General features: G+C 46.6%; 1 protein-coding gene across 1 annotated transcript in view; it reads left to right on the plus strand.

The window, feature by feature from the left end:
- The window catches only part of MDN1 (midasin AAA ATPase 1), a 2,142,100-nt gene that overhangs the window by 1,337,501 nt on the left and 787,441 nt on the right, over window positions 1-17,158 (plus strand). The window contains exon 65 of the mRNA XM_086926648.1: window positions 9,036-9,312. Coding sequence (XP_086782774.1) covers window positions 9,036-9,312 — 277 coding nt within the window. The remainder of the gene's footprint in view (window positions 1-9,035; window positions 9,313-17,158) is intronic.

Below are 17,158 nucleotides of genomic sequence, written 5' to 3' on the forward strand. Positions count from 1 at the left end.
GGTTCCCTGAGCGCCAGGGCAGACTAACTCAGCCGTCGGTGCATGATGGATCACGAATGGCATCTGAACTCAGAAGTGGCGCATGGTCGCTTTCAGCAGTGGAGAGAGCCTTGGTTAGATCTTTTCGCCACAGAAGAGAACGCGCCATGTCATCAGATCTGTGCGTTGGAATTTCCAAAGCGTCACTTGCTCGGAGACGCTTGTCATCGCGAGTGAAGCTGCGGTCTGTTGTACGCCTTTCCACCTACACCACTTCTGCCCAGAGTGCTGAAGGTCAGTCGCGACTGGGCCCAAGTCATACTTGTGGCTCCAGACTGGGCACCAAGATACTGGTATACCGAGCTACTCAGCATGTCAGTTGATCCCCAGATTAGTCGGCCTCTTCACGAGGACCTTCTGTCGCAGCAGCAGGGGACGTTCCTCCACCCGAAACTGTCCAACCTCCACCTCCAGGCGTGGAGGTTGAGCAGCGACATTTCAGGCCATTTGACTTGCCTCCTGAAGGCTGTGATGTGATTCTGGCAGCCAGGCGTCCCTCCACAAAATCGGTATACGCCTGCAGGTGGAACAAATTTGTGGCATGGTGCACAGCAAAGACTGTGGACCCACTCTATGCCCCCCTTTCTGAGGTTCTTCTCTTTCTTCTTTCTCTTGCCCAGCAGGGCTCTGCTCTGGGCTCTCTTAAGGGCTACCTCTCTGCCATTTCCGCCTTCTTAAGGCTCCCTGATCAGCCCTCTCTTTTGAAGTTCCGAGTTGTAAATAGGTTCTTGAAGGGCATCACTCGTATGTTTCCCCCTGTTCCTTCTGTGATGCCTCAGTGGGACTTGAATCTTGTTCTGACTTATCTGATGTGTGCTCCCTTTCATAACTGTCCACTTCGTCTTCTCACTCTTAAGACTGCATTCCTGGTTGCCATCCCCTCTGCCAGGAGAGTGAGTGAGCTCTCCGCTCTTTCTTCACAACCTTCTTTCCTTTCTCTCCATCTGGAAAAAGTTGTGTTGCGGACGCGACCCTCTTTCCTGCCCAAGGTAGTCACAGCATTCCACATCGGGCAGTCCATCACCTTCCCCACCTTCTTTCCGCCTCCGCATCCCTCGAAAGACGAACAGAGGCTCCACCGTCTGGACCCAAAACGTGCGCTCTCATACTATCTGGATCGCACACGCCAGTTCCGGGTGGATGACCAACTCTTTGTTGGTTACGTGGGCGCAAAGAAGGGACGGGCGGTGCACAAATGGACCATTTCTCGATGGGTCATTCTGTGCATCAAGGCTTGTTATTCACTGGCTAAAAAGGAGCCTCCTGTTGGGCTGCGTGCCCATTCCACTCGGGCCATGAGTGCTACTGCTGTCAGGTTTCGACGGTGCTGGGTCGCTGTCCGCCTAATGCGGGACAAATGGCAACCGCAGTGGCCAAACTAAACCCTATTTCCCAGCATACCGGGTGACGACTTCACGTTGCAACGTCGGTCACGCACAGACCCGGAAATAAAGACTCAGCCGGTCCTCGGCAGTGGTGCCGATAATTCCAGTTATGAAGTTGGTCGGTTAGGTTACATGGTCTTCCGAGGGTGATAGTGTCGGACAGAGGGGCCCAATTCACTGCCCGGTTTTGGAAGACATGGTGTTCTGCTTTGCAGGTCTCCTCCTCCCTGTCGGCCAGCTACCACCCCAGACCGATGGGCAGACAGAACGGTTGAACCAGACACTGAAGCAATACCTACGTTGCTATGTTCAGACTAATACGGACTCGTGGGTGGATTGGTTGTGGGTGGCAGAGGCGGCATACAATAACACACAACATTCCTCCACGCTTCATTCCCCTTTCTTTTGTTCCTATGGTCACCATCCGCGGCTTAGTCCCTTGTTGCTCCCAAATGACAATGTGAGTATGCCAGAGGTCAGAACCAGGTTGTTGCGTATGCGCCGGATACTCGCAGACGCACGCAAGAACCTTGTTCGTGCCAAGAGTAGGTACAAGGCTCAGGCCGACAAACACCGCAGGCCTTGCCTGGTCTACAAAACGGGTGACCTGGTGTGGTTGTCTACCAGGTATATCAGGTTTAAGAGGCACATTGTGTTTAATCCTCGATTCATTGGACCTTATAGGGTTGCTGGTCATGTGAACACTGTGTCGGTTCGGTTGCACCTGCCTGCGCACTTGAGGATCCACCCTGTCTTCCACGTGTCTCTGCTGAAGCCCTCTCTTTGTCCAGTGCGACGTACTCCGTCGCCTATTTGGGTCCATCAAGACCGTGAATATGAGGTTTGGGGGGTTCTTGATTCCAGGTTGGTGAGGGGTCATCTGCAGTACCTGATTTCCTGGAAGGGTTATGGGCGGGAGGAGGACTCCTGGGAGCCTGCTCGTATGGTTCATGCTCCTCGTCTGGTGGCGAAGTACCATCGCTTGTTCCTGGGAAGCCTGCCGCTGGCCAGCGCCCCTTGTGAGGGGGGATGTGCTGTCAGGTTTCGACGTTGCTGGGTCGCTGTCCGCCTAATGCGGGACAAATGGCAACTGCCGTGACCAAACCACATTTCCCAGCATACCGGGTGACAACGTCACGTTGCAAAGTCGGTCACGCGCAGACCAGAAAATAAAGACTCAGCCGGTCCTCGGCATCGGTGCCGATAATTCTAGTTATGAAGTTGGTCGGATCGGTAAGGCGGATTAGTGGTAAGCTCCTGTTCTGACCATCGCTGTCCGTCAGTATTACTTATTCCCGTTCTGAGTTGGAGGAAGTAAGGATTGAAATCGCTGACTTTGCACGCGGCTGGGTGCACCTTCACAGACATAGGAGAACCTTGTGAGTTTAACAAGGGTTCTCTTTCTTTCTCTCCCTGTTGGCAGAGACAGCTTTTCGCGTTCTCAATGCGGGGAGAGGCTTGTTGAAGGTCAGGTTAGACCGGGACTATAATCGTAGCCCAGTAAGATACCTGCATTGTTTTTTACTCTCATAAGGAGATTGGATTCGAATGGATTAACACTGTATATTTTGTACGTTATACTGGGCTCAAGACACGGAGGTGTCCAGAAGCAGACTCCTCCCTTCTTGGATAATCAGTACAAAGTGGCAGGACTACTACTGAACGGATATCAAAAAGTAACCTGCTGTATCTTTCTTTGTGATATATTGTGCCCCAACATGTTTTTTTGCGCTTTGTATCTAACACTACAGGGAGAGGAGCCATGGGTTACGTGATCTAGGGAATGGTCAAACCTAAAGAAGAAACACAGTACATGAGTGGTATGTGGAAGGTGTTATAGGTGATTAACATAGCTTCTCATGACACTGTAGCTCATTGTGGTTATTTGCATTTATTGTTACAGTTGGTTTCCATCCCTGACTGCACCCCATCATTCCTCCCGAAATACAAAGCCTCCTGTATTTTCCTTTTCAGGTAGGGGCTTAGAATAAAGGAGTATATAGCACGGAAGAATTGTATCAAGGCTTCTTGTGGGGTTGCTGGGAGGGTGTTTTCTAAAACTTTGTCTTTCTCATTGCAGGTCTCCCTCCCAGCTGTCCCCTTCCTTTCCCGCCCTCACGGGACCCTTACTGACAGTCTGTGGTTCTTATTCCAGGCTCTAGGGGAGTCGTGTGGGGGAAGTTATAGGGTATTCATCACAGCCCCGAAGAGAACCAACGCTGAGCCTGACAACTACTGCCTTGGGTCGGGGAGTCCCCTTGCAGGACATCTGTCAGGCAGCTACGTGGGCCTCGCTGCACACGTTTGCAAGACACTACTGCTTGGACAGCCAAGTCCGGAGAGATGGCTTTTTCGGCCATTCTGTTCTCCAGGACTTTCTGGTGTGATCATTGGTTCGCAGACCCATGACCGGGGTTGATATTGCTGGGGTATCTATTCTAAGGAAAGGAATCAAATACTAACCTGTTTCTTTCAGATGCACATGTTACTCACCTTCGGTAACTATATATCTGTAAGAAACAGTAGTTAGTATTAGATTCCTTACCGCCCCACCCATCCTCCCCTGTCTGCGAACCGATATCTAGGGTTAAGGTCAACCCTTTTCAGGGCCCTAGTTTCATGGCACCAGTGTTGGTTTTTATCATGGCTCTGTGTTTCTGGCGTGGAAAAGCTGTGTATAGAACTGACATCGGCTCGCGAGTGCGGCGTCTAAATACTCCAGCGACGTCATCCTGACGACGGACGTGGAGCTGCAGACGACTCCTGCCGGCGCGCCGGGGGACTGCTACGCAAAAATTTCCGGATCCAGACTGATGCCTGGGGATATTCTAAGGTATGGAATCTAATACTAACTACTATTTCTTACAAATATATTGTTACCGAAGGTAAGTAACTTGTGCACCGGTAATGGACATCTTACTCACCCCATCCTCGAATAAGGCAGCTCCAGCTCAGATCCTGAAAAAATATAAACCTGTTGCATCGGATCCTCTCTTTCTGAATCCTCCACTGGATTCTGTCATGATCGCAGCAGCAAAGGAGACATACGCAATGACTTCTTCCTCCTCATAAAGTAGAGCCCAGGATTCTTTGGGGAGGAAGGGCTGTGGCTCTGCAGCATTTTCTCTTAAGGTGTCTAGCGCTGCTGCCCTGCTGGGCCGTTACGACAGGTCCTTATGGGATTCGCTGGAGCGTTTTGAAGAGAGACTGCCAAAGGAGGATCAAAAAGACTTCTCAGAGATTCTCTAAGAAGGGGCCCTTGTAGCCAATCAGTTAATCAGCACAGCAGCGGTTGGGGCTTCTTTGGCTGCACACTCGTATGCACATGGAATATATGGACGGAGGTCTTCCTGGTTGCGCCAAACAGCTTTGAAACCGGAAGCTCAACAGCATATTTTGAACCTTCCTTTTTTGGGAACTCCCTTTTTGGATCACACACTGATAAGGGAAATGGCCAGAATGAAGGCCGAGTTGGATACACTAAAGGCTGTGTTTAAACAACATTACAGACCCTATAATCGCAAAAATTACCAACAGAGGGTTCAAAACCTTCAATGTTCGCAAAACAAATCTCAATACCAAGGCAGTCGTTCCTCGAGAGGCAGAGGATATCAGCAACAGTCCTCTTCCGCAGCTAAAACTCAAGGCAAGCACTGATTTTCAGCTTCCTATAGCACCGTATTTCAAATTGCTTAAGAGTGGCGCAACATCACCAAAGATCAGTGGGTTCTAAATATACTGCGCAGTGGGTACGTGCTACGTTTCTGCGCGCCTCCACGAGACATTCCTCCTGTAATGTCACATACTCAACACCTGGAACTGCTGCGTCAGGAAGTGTTGACCCTTCTGAAGAAACTAGCCATAGAAGAGGTCCCTCCTGCCCAGAGAGGGAAAGTAGTCTACTCCAGATATTTCCTTGTTCCGAAAAAAACGACCAAGCAAACCAGTTCAGACCTATTCTAGATCTTCGATCTCTGAACAAGTTCATCAGAAAGGAGAAGTTTTGTATGTTGGCGCTCCATCAAATATTTCCACATCTGAGGTAATGAGATTGGATTTGTTCGGTGGATCTCCAAGATGCGTACTTTCACATTCTAATTGCCCCACGGCATCGCAAGTTCCTGTGATTCATGGTAGGTGCGAAGCATTACCAGTACAGTCTCTTATTGTTCGGCCTCACATCTGCCCCACGGGTATTCACGAAATGCAGGGCAGTGGTGGCAGCAGCATTACATCACCAAGGCCTGTTTTTGCATCCATACCTGGACGACTGGCTGTTGAAGGGATCATCTCCTCACATGGTACAGAACCACTACCACACCTACCTTGATCTCCTTCACTGCTTGCGCCTACATGTAAACATGGAAAAATCAGCACACTCAATTGCTCCACTCTCTGGGCTCCACCTTGGACTCCGGCCTAGGAAAAGTGTTTCCTTTGGAGGAGAGACATGAATGAGAACCAAATGCAATATCATCCTTCAAGCACATCAACCATCAGTAAGGCAAGTTGCGTCTTGATGACCTCTTCCATATTTCTCAAACCCAACTCCAGATTGAGAATGAGACCGTTGCAGGAGGATCTGGAGGACAGATGGGACCAATCCTGTGGTCATTGGGAAGACCGAATTCTCCTCTCTCAAGCAGCAAAGAAGTCCATTCTCTGGTGGACTCAGCCAAAGAATCTTCTGGTGGGAGTCCCATTCCATCAACCTCTGCCAAAACAATCCCTGATCACAGATGCTTCTCTTAAGGGATGAGGAGCGCATTTGGGTCAATTTCAGACTCTGGGCAGATGGACCAGCAAGGAGCAGACCTATCATATCCACATGTTAGAACTGCGTGCGGTTCATTTGGCTCTCAAAGCATTCCATCCATCGATTCAGTCCGAGTCATTTCTGATACAAACGGACAATACAACCACCATGTATTACTTAAACAAACAAGGTAGAACACACTCTCGCCCTCTGTCTCTGGAATCTCAGGCTATCTGGCCCTGACTGCTGGCCAGGAAACTCTCGATCACAGCAGTGCATCTGCCAGGAGAACAGAACGTGCAAGCAGACTCTCTCAGTCGACAATTCGAAGAACAAGAAGACTGGGTGCTCAATGACAAGGTGGTGGCAGACATTTTTCATCAATGGGGTCGTCCATCAATCGACCACTTTGCGGACGATCTAAACAGAAAATGCCATGCTTTCGCGTCTAGATTTTACCGACCAGGAACTAGAGGGAATGCTCTTTTAGAGAGAGACTGGTCCGGGACATTTGCATACACTTTTCCGCCCCTTCCTCTCCTCCCGAATTTGGTGACCAAGCTCATCCTAACCAGGATGAAGATGATCTTGATTGCACCAGACTGGCCTCACCAATGGTGGTATCCAGACCTATTACAGCTCTCGATCTGTCTGCACAGGAGACTCCTGTGCAGGCCAGACCTTCTGACCAAAATAGAAGGGAAGATTCTGCACCCCAGCTTTCCCTCGCTGAGCTTAGCAGCATGGCTCCTGAGGTCCTGCAGTACAGATATTTGAACCTCCCTCAATTTCATGGACATTTTGAGGGAATAAAAGAAACTATCCACAAAAACTTCTTAATCTTTTAAATTGAAAAGATTTTACTTGTGGTGTATGCGTAATGGTTAGAGTCAGATTAGCGGGCAAGAAGAGGTAATCTTGCCGTATATGCTATACTTGGCCAAATCTGGTTTGAAATACACATCCATAAAAGTTCATTTGGCGGCCATTACAGCCTATAGAAAATCACCTAACCAACCTTCTTTCTTTCAACTTAAGGTGGTCAAGGATTTTCTTCAGGGGTTGAAGAAGGTGTATCCCCCTGTCCGACCTCCTTCTCCTCCTTGGGAGTTGAATCTTGTTTTGTCAAAATTGATGGGTCCTCCTTTTGAACCCATTCATAAGGCCACATTACAGCACCTTACATGGAAAGTAGCATTTCTGGTGGCTATTAAATCAGCACGCAGAGTGAGTGAAATCTAAGCACTCTGTTCTAAGGAACGTATACTGTTTTCCATCACAATAGGGTGGTTTTGAGAACTTACCTGTCTTTCCTACCCAGAGTATTGTCTGACTTCCATATCAATCAGAAAATGTCTCTCCCATCTACTTTTCCAAATCCTGCTACACCAGCAAAAAAGGTCTCTTCACTCTTTAGACCTCAAGAGGGTTCTCAAATTCTATTTGGAGGACACAAAATCCATTAGAAAGGCTGATCAATTGTTTGTAAACTTCGGCTCTGTTACAACAGGCTTTCCAGCCTCCAAACGATCCATTTCAAGGTGGATAATGTCCTGTGTTAAATTGGCTTACCAATTAGCGAAGAATCCTCTGTGAGCCTCCCCTAAAGCTCACTCTACTAGGGGATAGGCTGCTACAATAGCGTTATTACACAGTGTACCAATGGCCGAGATTTGTAAAGCTGTAACTTGGAAATCGGTTCATATGTTTACTAGGAATTACTGTCTGGATTCTGACTCCAGAGCGGATACCCAAGTAGGCTAAGCATCCTTGAGGAATATGTTCCAATGCTGGCTTAATTGGAGTCTTTGTAATGGTCTTTTTTAACATTGTCTCTTTATTGTGCACTTGTCACTGCCCGTAGGATGAGGGGATGGGCTTGCTATTCTATTCATGCGCTTATGACAATTGATGAGGATCCCCTGGAAGAGAAGGATACGTTACTTACCTGAAATCCTAGTTCTCTTCCAGGGCTATCCTCATCAAAGTCATAAGCAACCCACCCGCCTCCTCTGTAAAGTGATCAAGATACGTCATCTCTTTGTGCCCTGGCCTTTGGTTCTCCACAAAGAACAACTGACCTGTCACCCCTGAGGCATGATGGGAAGCTAGTGTTCATGACTGCCTTAAAGGGACGGTGCCAGTTTATTCTGTGTTTTTCCGTGGGTGAGCATTTCAGCTTTCTACTCTGATGTTTCTACAATGCAGCCTATGTGCTGGCATTGTTCGTTCATTCCTCTTTGCAGGATTATGATTACTGCTGTGCATTAAAGCAGTTTTCAAATGTGTTTCTTTCTCCCTGCTTTATTGGAATTATATTTAGGTGCAAGGGACATTCTTACAACATTGCTCTGCATTTCTAGTATATGGAAGCCTGCATTGTGTGTTTCATATATAGCTACATATATTGTTTCGACATCTATGTTTTATATATTAACTGAGTCCCCGCCCATAGGCGGGACAATTCATGTGCTTTTGATTTTGATGAGGATACCCCTGGAAGAGAACTAGGTTTACAGGTAAGTAACTTATCCTTTCTGGAACTAGTCTTGTGTGTGGGGATATACACAAGGTGAGGGATCTGCTGTTAGAGTATCCACCAGAAAGAGCTATTTTATGGCTGACAGTCTGTCGAATAAATATTATTTGATGATGATTTGAGCGTTTGTCAAATTATTATACCCATTTAATTTGTAATTTAAGTGGTTATTTGAGGCACTCATTGGCAAACATAGTACAGTAGTATATAAGATGTTAGAATTGAAGTTTAGTTATGGAGCTGTTCTTTTAGTTGTGCATTTAATATGGCTAACAAACCTACTTAGCCTAACGTGCATTCTTCATTGGCATTCTAGGACTTTGCAGATATCACTTCTGACCCCAGTTTAGAAGAAATGGAAACAAATGATGGCATCTTCGAAACCAAAGCAGCAGCCACTGAAACACCCCTCCTCTCCCAGGGTTCAATGCTAACTGTGATGCAGATCCATCAGCAGTTGTGTCTGAGCTCTGCTCGAGCCTTCTGGTACCAACAGAGCACGCCACTCCACCAGGCGAAATATTACCTCAATACTTTCCTTTCCTGCTACCAAACAAGTTCAGCTGTGATCGCACACTTCTATCCCATGATGGGTATGTATGCTTGTTATATACAGATCAACAACAAAGAGATTCAACTGTTAGTTTTTTTCTCTGTAACCTGAAAACTTTATTTATTAGGGTTTGTAAGGTTAATGCAATAGATCTTCACCGTTTGTTTGTTTTTTTCTCTGTCATGGTCGGTTGTGTGGCTATACTAGCAATAATTTCTTGGAAAAATAGTGACCTTGTTTAATTAAAACTATATCTAGTTACATTTGTTTTTGTAATTGTGGCTGGACTCCATCTGTACTTTTGTCTCTCACTGCTTCAGAAGACTGTTGTAATGAAGAAAGCTGGCATATTTAACTGTTGTCATGGTTCTAGTGCTCTGATTCTGAGCTCTGGCTCCACCTCTATAGCAACAGCATACTGAAGTTTCTGTAGCCAAATAGAGGCCATTCAAACACACACATGTACAATCCAGAGCTCTCATTTTCGCTTGCCAGTGTTTTATTCAGATCATTTTCTCATACCCCTCTAAATGAAGTGCACTGATAGGGAGGTCGCCTTCAAAAAACGTTATGGTTTAATCACAGTTGGGATTGTAACGGGCAAATGTCTATTTCGGACCTACTTGAAGTCTGTCCTTGGTGCTTACATTCTTAGCACAACACAAGGTCATGCGACAAATGCGGTCTCAAGCGTGCCTAGGCCATAAAAAAGTGTAAGACTAAACTTTTATCGACTGCGACGAGCAAAGTTCAAGATCTCGTTCCCCTTCCAGGTCATCTCCTTTTTGCAAGTCTTTGAAGAAAAACAATGAAAGCATAAGAAGAGAAGGCATATAGAGTCCTCACCTAACCAGTGTTCCCTGTCTAACAATAAGTTACCTCAATGTTCTACATCCCCTGTGATGCGGTCATTCCATTTGCAGCTGGTGGAGTGAACTCCTCTCTTGGAGCCTTTTCCCCTGGGTCCATATTGGCTCCTCAGCTTTCAGTGACCTTCCCAATGCCACCTCCTACCTTCCTGAATTTCTAGATAAGGGAAGTCGAGCCAACATTTTTTATGCATGGCACAATGGAGATGTGAGACCTTTTGAGACTCAATTTGGATTTACTCCAGGGGGCCCTCTCTCAGCACTGTTAGTCCCTTCTATTCCACAATGAACATCCCCTACGCCATTAGGAAGCTTCCAAATGCATAGATCTTTGCCGTTTTGTTTGTTCCCTTGATGCCAGTGCCATCTCCGGCACCACCTGTTCAGACAGGGCCAGTTCCCCCTACCAATCTGCTGTCAAAAAACAAAAGCACTCCTAAGAGATCCCTCTGAGAGAGCTCAATGAACTGTGGAGGAGGAAAGGTCCAAGGAGTAACAATGAGGCAGTACTCTTCATTGTTAGTAGCAAACAATGTCTGACAGATTTGGCTCAGACTCTGATAAATGTAAAATGCCTGAAGCTGCCCAACATGATACGCATGATAGTAGCAAGGCAGCCAATCTGATCCCGCCCCCATCTTCGGATCTCCTTACAAATGGCTAGTGGATTGGATGCTCCCCTTGATGTAGAAATGGACTGTCCATCAGGGCCTGCTCCCCTGGAGGTAATTTATTTTACTTGCAAAAACGGACCTGCCCTTGATAGTAAACAAGCCCAGCATCAACCAAGTTCCTGCAGCCTTCAGCCTTCACCTCTGACCTGACTGAATGCGAAAGGCCCACATCTGCCCAGGCGGTGATTCTCTCGATCCCTAGACCCCCGAGTGTCCAGCTTTTGTGAGCTCCCAAAATACTTGGACATAAATGCCTCCTCGTGTTCAAAACAAAAACCTAGGCTTCTTTCCAATAGCTCATCCAGAAAAGATGTCAGTGAATCTGGAGGTGCTTGGTTAGAAGACAGCCTGGTGCTCTTTACTTTCTACGCGCCTTGTTTGTTGGGAAGGTGTACGCATATCCTTTAGGACATGGTGTAGATGGTGGTTCCAAACTTTCTCAACCACCTTAAATAACACTATGCATAGATGGGTCGGAACGGGCAGGATGCCAACCTGACAGAATATTGAAGCTGACCTGGACATATCTGATTCTGTCGCTACATCAATGAGTTCCACTGTGGTCCTCAAAAGGCATACTTCACTCTGATTGACCAGCTTCTCCAGGGATTCCCGAGCAGCTGTCAGAGACATGCCGTTGGACTGAGTGATGTTTTTGGGGTTAAGACAAATGCTGAATTTGAGAGATTTTAAGTTGGGCAACGTGGCGACCCCATCTTAGGGCCTTCAGTGTCTGGTAAAAGACTACTGCCAGCTTTGCAAATCAGATGATCTCGAAAGGAGTCAGCTTTTGTCTGTGCCAGCCATTTCAGCTCCCTATTAACAGAACCAGTTCCTCATGCAATACAGGGGCAGAACTAAAGGCAGTGGCCGTCCGATCCAGCAACTCTCCTCTTCATTTGAACAGCCACTTTTTATTTTTTTATTTTTAGAGCATTTACAGCTTGTGGAAGAACAGGTGTCCTCCTTTCTGTAGACCTGGCAGCCATAACTTGGGACCAATGGTTTCTTAAGATTGTTGAAAAAGGAATAGGTCATACAGACCACTTCCCACATTTCCCCCGCAGTCACTTGAGTTGAAAGGCCATTTTCTGAATGCTGTAGCAGAAGGTGGCTGTCCTGTTGCTCAATGGAGTGGTGGAGTTGTCAAAGAAGGATATCGAGTACTGGGGCTGCTGTGGTTTCCCCAGGTTCCCAAGAAGGGTGGCAGTCTTGCTTTGATTCTAGACCTCAGGCTCTTGAATTTTTACTTTGGCAAGGAAAAGTTAAAGGTGTTGTCTCTGGCTGAGGTTCTTCTGGTGCAGTAAGATGCAGATGGGTCTGTGTCCCTTGACTTGTAGGACCCTTATTTTTATTTACCCTAATCATGCAGTCTCTCAGGAGGTATCACCTTTTCATGAAAGGATTCACTCTCAACTAACACACAGTCCTCCCTTTTCAGACTAAAATGTGCACCTTTAGTCTTCACAAAGATGATAGAAAGTGGTTGTGGCCAATGTCAGGAGGTCAGAGATTTCGATATTCCTGTTCTTAGGCGACAGGCTGCTTAAAGCCAGTTCTCTGTAGATGATGTCACATAACTCACAGGCAACAACATCCATGCTGTTCATCTTGGCCTTTTTTTTAACCTGCCCAGGTTTCACCTAAAGACCTATAACGGCTCACATTCAATGAGACATTCCTGGACTTGATGTTGCTTCAAGTCTTCCCTCGTCCTCAGAGGATCAGGCACATTGGGCTGTTTCGGGAGGTAGTGGTGCCTCTGAAGGCAACTTTTCTAGCACGGCGAACATCTGGTGGACACCATCAGGATCTCACGTGACACTGCAGTGGGCTTGATATGGTTGTCTACAAAGGTACACCTCTCTCAGGAGATGTCAGTTATCCCTCCCCCTCACCGCCAACAGCCTTCGTAACTCTGGAGACAGATATATCCACAATTAGGGTGGTGCTGCTCTAGAGATAAGAGGCTTGTGGTTTCCAGAAGAACATGTTCTGCACATCAGTCTGCTCAAACTGAGGGCAGTGTGTAAGGAAATCCCTCTTTTTGTGTTGTCATCCACCAAGGTTTTGGACCAATGATGCTGGGTTTTCAACTCTGAAAGTCCACTGAGGCCTACTAACCAGACCTAGGTGTCAGTGCCCTAACCTTAACGTATAAATATTTGATTGGCTTATACTCAGTTGGCATAAGCTAACTTAACTGTAAGTCCCTAACATATGGTACCCAGGGCCTGTAAGTTAGCGAGCCACTCCAGGGCCTGCAGCACTGATTGTGCTACCTTGGATGTGAATGCTACCCTGGATGTGACGAGGTAAAACATGGCTACTAATCTTCAACACCGACTGGAAGGGCAGTTTTCAAACTAACTCCACTTTGCCATCTAAAGTAATGGCAAAGCTAAGTCCTCCCTTTTTAATGTATGCAAATCACCCCTAAAGTAGCCATAGTGAGCTCTAAGGCAGGTTGCTTTATATTACAAAAGTTCAATATGTATTTTACATGTTGCAATGTTAAAGACTCACAATTGTCGTTTTTACTGTTGAAAAGGCAAGTAGCCATATTCGCAAGAGCAGAGTTTCAGGCTGCCGTGGCAGCCCCTCTAAATTCAGACTGGGACTACTAAAGTTGATAGTTTAAAATATCCGAAAACTGTCTTATGTTAAGCCTGACATGATGCTCAAGTCGAAATCAATGTAACTTGTTGCAGTGTGAAACTTTTACAAATGTATTTTATAAATCCCTAATGCCTGTCCGCTTTTGTACATGTGATCTTCTCCTGTGCTCGCTTTCTGCCTTCCTAGGGAGACATGCAAATGACTCCCAGGAAAGAAGGCAATAGCAGCCTGCACGGGAGAGAGGAAGCCACACAGGTGTTGGCCCAAAAAGCAAGCTTCAAGGGAGAACCTGCCTTTGAAGAGCAAATGAGTAACTCTTAAGAGAGGGCTGCTCCATTGTTCAGGCTAACAGGCTGGCACTAGGTACATGAGAGGGCAACCAGTTGCCAAATTGATTTCCCAATGGCATGTAGCCGCCTTGGTAGCCACACCTCTGGGTTTGGCTAAGGAGCTCCACACTCCATGCGAGGGGTCCTGTCATATTGGGCGTGGACAGGATGGTGTATCCTCGGATAGACAGATACCACACTTTGCAAGAAGTGGTCATCAGGTAGGAGGGAACTTAGTAGCCCATTGGCTGCTCTGACGTTTACTGCTCTTGCGGAAACTGGGTGGCTAGCAAAGCAGAGGGGACTGGCCTGCTGTTTACCACAGCCTTGGGTAATTTTCCATTACTTCAAAAATTGCCTACAGTCTACCTTGGAGTAAAGGAGTTACTCCCCTGCAGTCTGCTGGCATCGAAGAGTCTGGTCCACCGCCTTGCAGCTCCTTGGTGCCACAGATGACCAGGAAGCGTGCCAATGCTCTGGAGGGTCAGATCTGTCTCCCCACTGATTGTGAAGTCACAAGGACACCAGAAACCACGAATACCCGTGGTTCCGGAAGCCCTCCACCAAACACCAATAGGGAGAGTCCAATCCAGATTCCCATTGCACCACGACCAAGCAGCCATCGAGGGACGTCTGAATCTCTGAAACCCACTTCGTGGATGGTCCAACTGTCCTGATAGTCCCCTGCCAGCTGTTTGTCCCTAACCGCGAGGATCATAATTGTGCATTCAGCTTACCGGACCCAACTACTCAGCACCCGGGCCACCCTATGCCCCCTTGCTCCAAGACCCCTTGCGACCCACACCCCCGTTTGGGAACACTCAGACGTGTCCCTAAATTCCCCTGTACAGCCCGATTCCAGGTGTTCCCCTGCTCTGTAGAACACATCTACCAACCTCATCTACACCCTGCTCCCGGCTGAATCTGGGCAGTTTCGGAAGAACTGCTGGTAGCACTTTGGACCTTGGCCCACTACAATTCAAAACCCAGGTCACCCACTTGAAACGGACTATACTTACCACTATGCATATGACTTTTCTTCCCATAGGATTGCATTATGCTTAAAGGCACACAACTTTGAAAAGTTTAATTACCTGTATAAATTGATAACCAAAATAGTACTTATTTTTTAAAGAACTTCTTGGTTTTACAACATATATTAAAACAAATGTTATCTTTCCAATTTGGTCTCCAATGTATTCTTTAAGTGTGTCTCTCATTTATTGCCTCTGTGAGTACAACAAATGCTTAGCAAAACCCTCTGATCAGCCTAACTGCTTGCTCCCACTACCACAAAAGAGAGTGTTAGTACTATATGCTTTAGCCTCTGTAAACCAATTGGGGATCCCTGGACACTCAACACAGTGTACTTCTTTTTAGTGCACTATATAGAGAGCCAACTTCCTAAAATGAGGGAGGCAGTATTGTTGTTATTTTTATTTCCTTTTTTTCTTTTTTTAGTGTGTTATCATCAATTGTTTGTGAATGTAACAACCATGACAACACCCTTTTTTACCGGGCTGTGGCCACTACTTTGATCTGCCATAATTATTGGCAGATGGTGAACTTCATTAAAATTTGGAGCTAAAGCACTTCTCAGAGAGTAGTGCTGGCCCGTGCCATCTGTTACCTAAAGTCACAAAGCTTTTTAAAAATCTTTGTGTTGATACCAGTAATTTTTAGCAAATTTGAAAAGCCCCTTCTGCAGCAGAGTACGGGGGTAAAGCCTCATATCTCTTTTTGAGGGAAAACAAGCCCCAATGTTGTATTTTGTAATCCATAAATGTCTGTTGTACTTTTATACAGCAAAGCCATGGACATTAGAGCACGTAACATTAGCATCAGATTACATTACACAAACCAGATTCATTTTATAAATGATTTGCCCAGAGTCAAAGGGTGTTATGTTGAGTCAATGTCTGGACTCAAACCTAGTCCCCAGATCCAAAGTTGGCAGCTCTGGCTGTTAGGCCACATCTTTGTTTCTCCATTTAGCTGTGATGGTTATACGCAAGGGGTATGATTGTGTATTATTACGTATAGGGAGCACTTTATCTGTAAAAATGGCTTTGTGAAGTAAACAGACCGCATCAACAAATACCAATCAGGGATTGTAAAGCCTGGCTACTCACCCTTGAGGGTCTCAAGGTGCTGAGGGGTGGGGGTAGGGGCTGCACCGTATCAGACTAAGTGCTGAGTTAATCCGAAGAGCCAGGTCTTGAGGTCCTTCCTGAATTGCATCAGGGAGGGGATTTCCTTAGGTGGATGGGAAGGGTGTTACATGTCTTGGAGATGAGCTAGAAGAAGGACATTCCTCCATTTCTGGTCTTGCTGATTCGTGGGACGGTAGCAAGGGAAAGCTGTGCGGAGCAGTGGCGTCTGTTGGGTACGTAAAATGTGCGGCGGTTATTCAAGTATGCGGATCCGGCTTTGTGAAGGGCCTTCTATGCGTGGCTGAGGAGTTTGAAGGTTATTCTTCTGTTGACTGGGAGTCAGTGGAGGACACAGAGGTGTTAAGTGATGTGGCTGTGACGGGGGATGTTTAGGATTAGTCTTGCTGCGGCGTTCTTGACATACTGGATGGTTCACCCCGAGTTCTGCTTGGAATATTTGCAAGGATTTTTTTTAAACTTGGCTGTGGGACATTGTTCAGCACCTTAGAACTGGTGCCCAAACATTTTAATATTGCTTACACACAGTTGTCTGCAACCCACTAAAACCCCTACTCACAGTTTGGGAAATGCTGATATATCACATCCTCGGATAAGCTAGAGTTCAGGGCTAAAGCAGCATTTGATCGAAATCAGTTAGGAAAGTCCATTATTCTACCAGCTTTCTTTGCCCCTCCTCATCCACCTCATCCATCTAAAGGAGGAGGAGAGATCTCATTGTCATGATCCAAAGAGTGCTCTGAGCTTTTGGATTGATTGTACCAAGAACCATCGAGTAAATGATTCGTTCTTTCTGGGGTTCTCTGAGGAGAAAAAGGGAAAAGCTGTGTAAAAGAGACCCCTCTCCAGATGGATTATCCTCTGTATCAGAATCTGCTATGGATTGGCCAAGATCCAGTGCCTGAAAGACCTTTACGCTCATTCTGCCAGAGCAAAGGCTGCTACCACTGCGCTAGTGTGGTTTGTGCCAATCTTGGACATCTGCATGCTGCTATGTGGGTGTCAATTCACACTTTTACTAAGCACTATTGCCGGTTAGCCAAGTCCTGTTGGAGGGACTTTTTGCCCGATCTACTGTGCAAGATTTCCTAGACTGAGTCATTCCACTGTCCCTCCACCTAGTGAATATTGCTTTGGAATCTATTCACAAGGTGAGAAGTCTGCGATTAGAAGTATCCGTTCTAGGGACAAGTTATTTACCTTCATTATCGTATTTCTTGTGGA

This window comes from Lissotriton vulgaris, chromosome 6, assembly GCF_964263255.1.
Source record: "Lissotriton vulgaris chromosome 6, aLisVul1.2, whole genome shotgun sequence".
NCBI lineage: Eukaryota > Metazoa > Chordata > Amphibia > Caudata > Salamandridae > Lissotriton > Lissotriton vulgaris.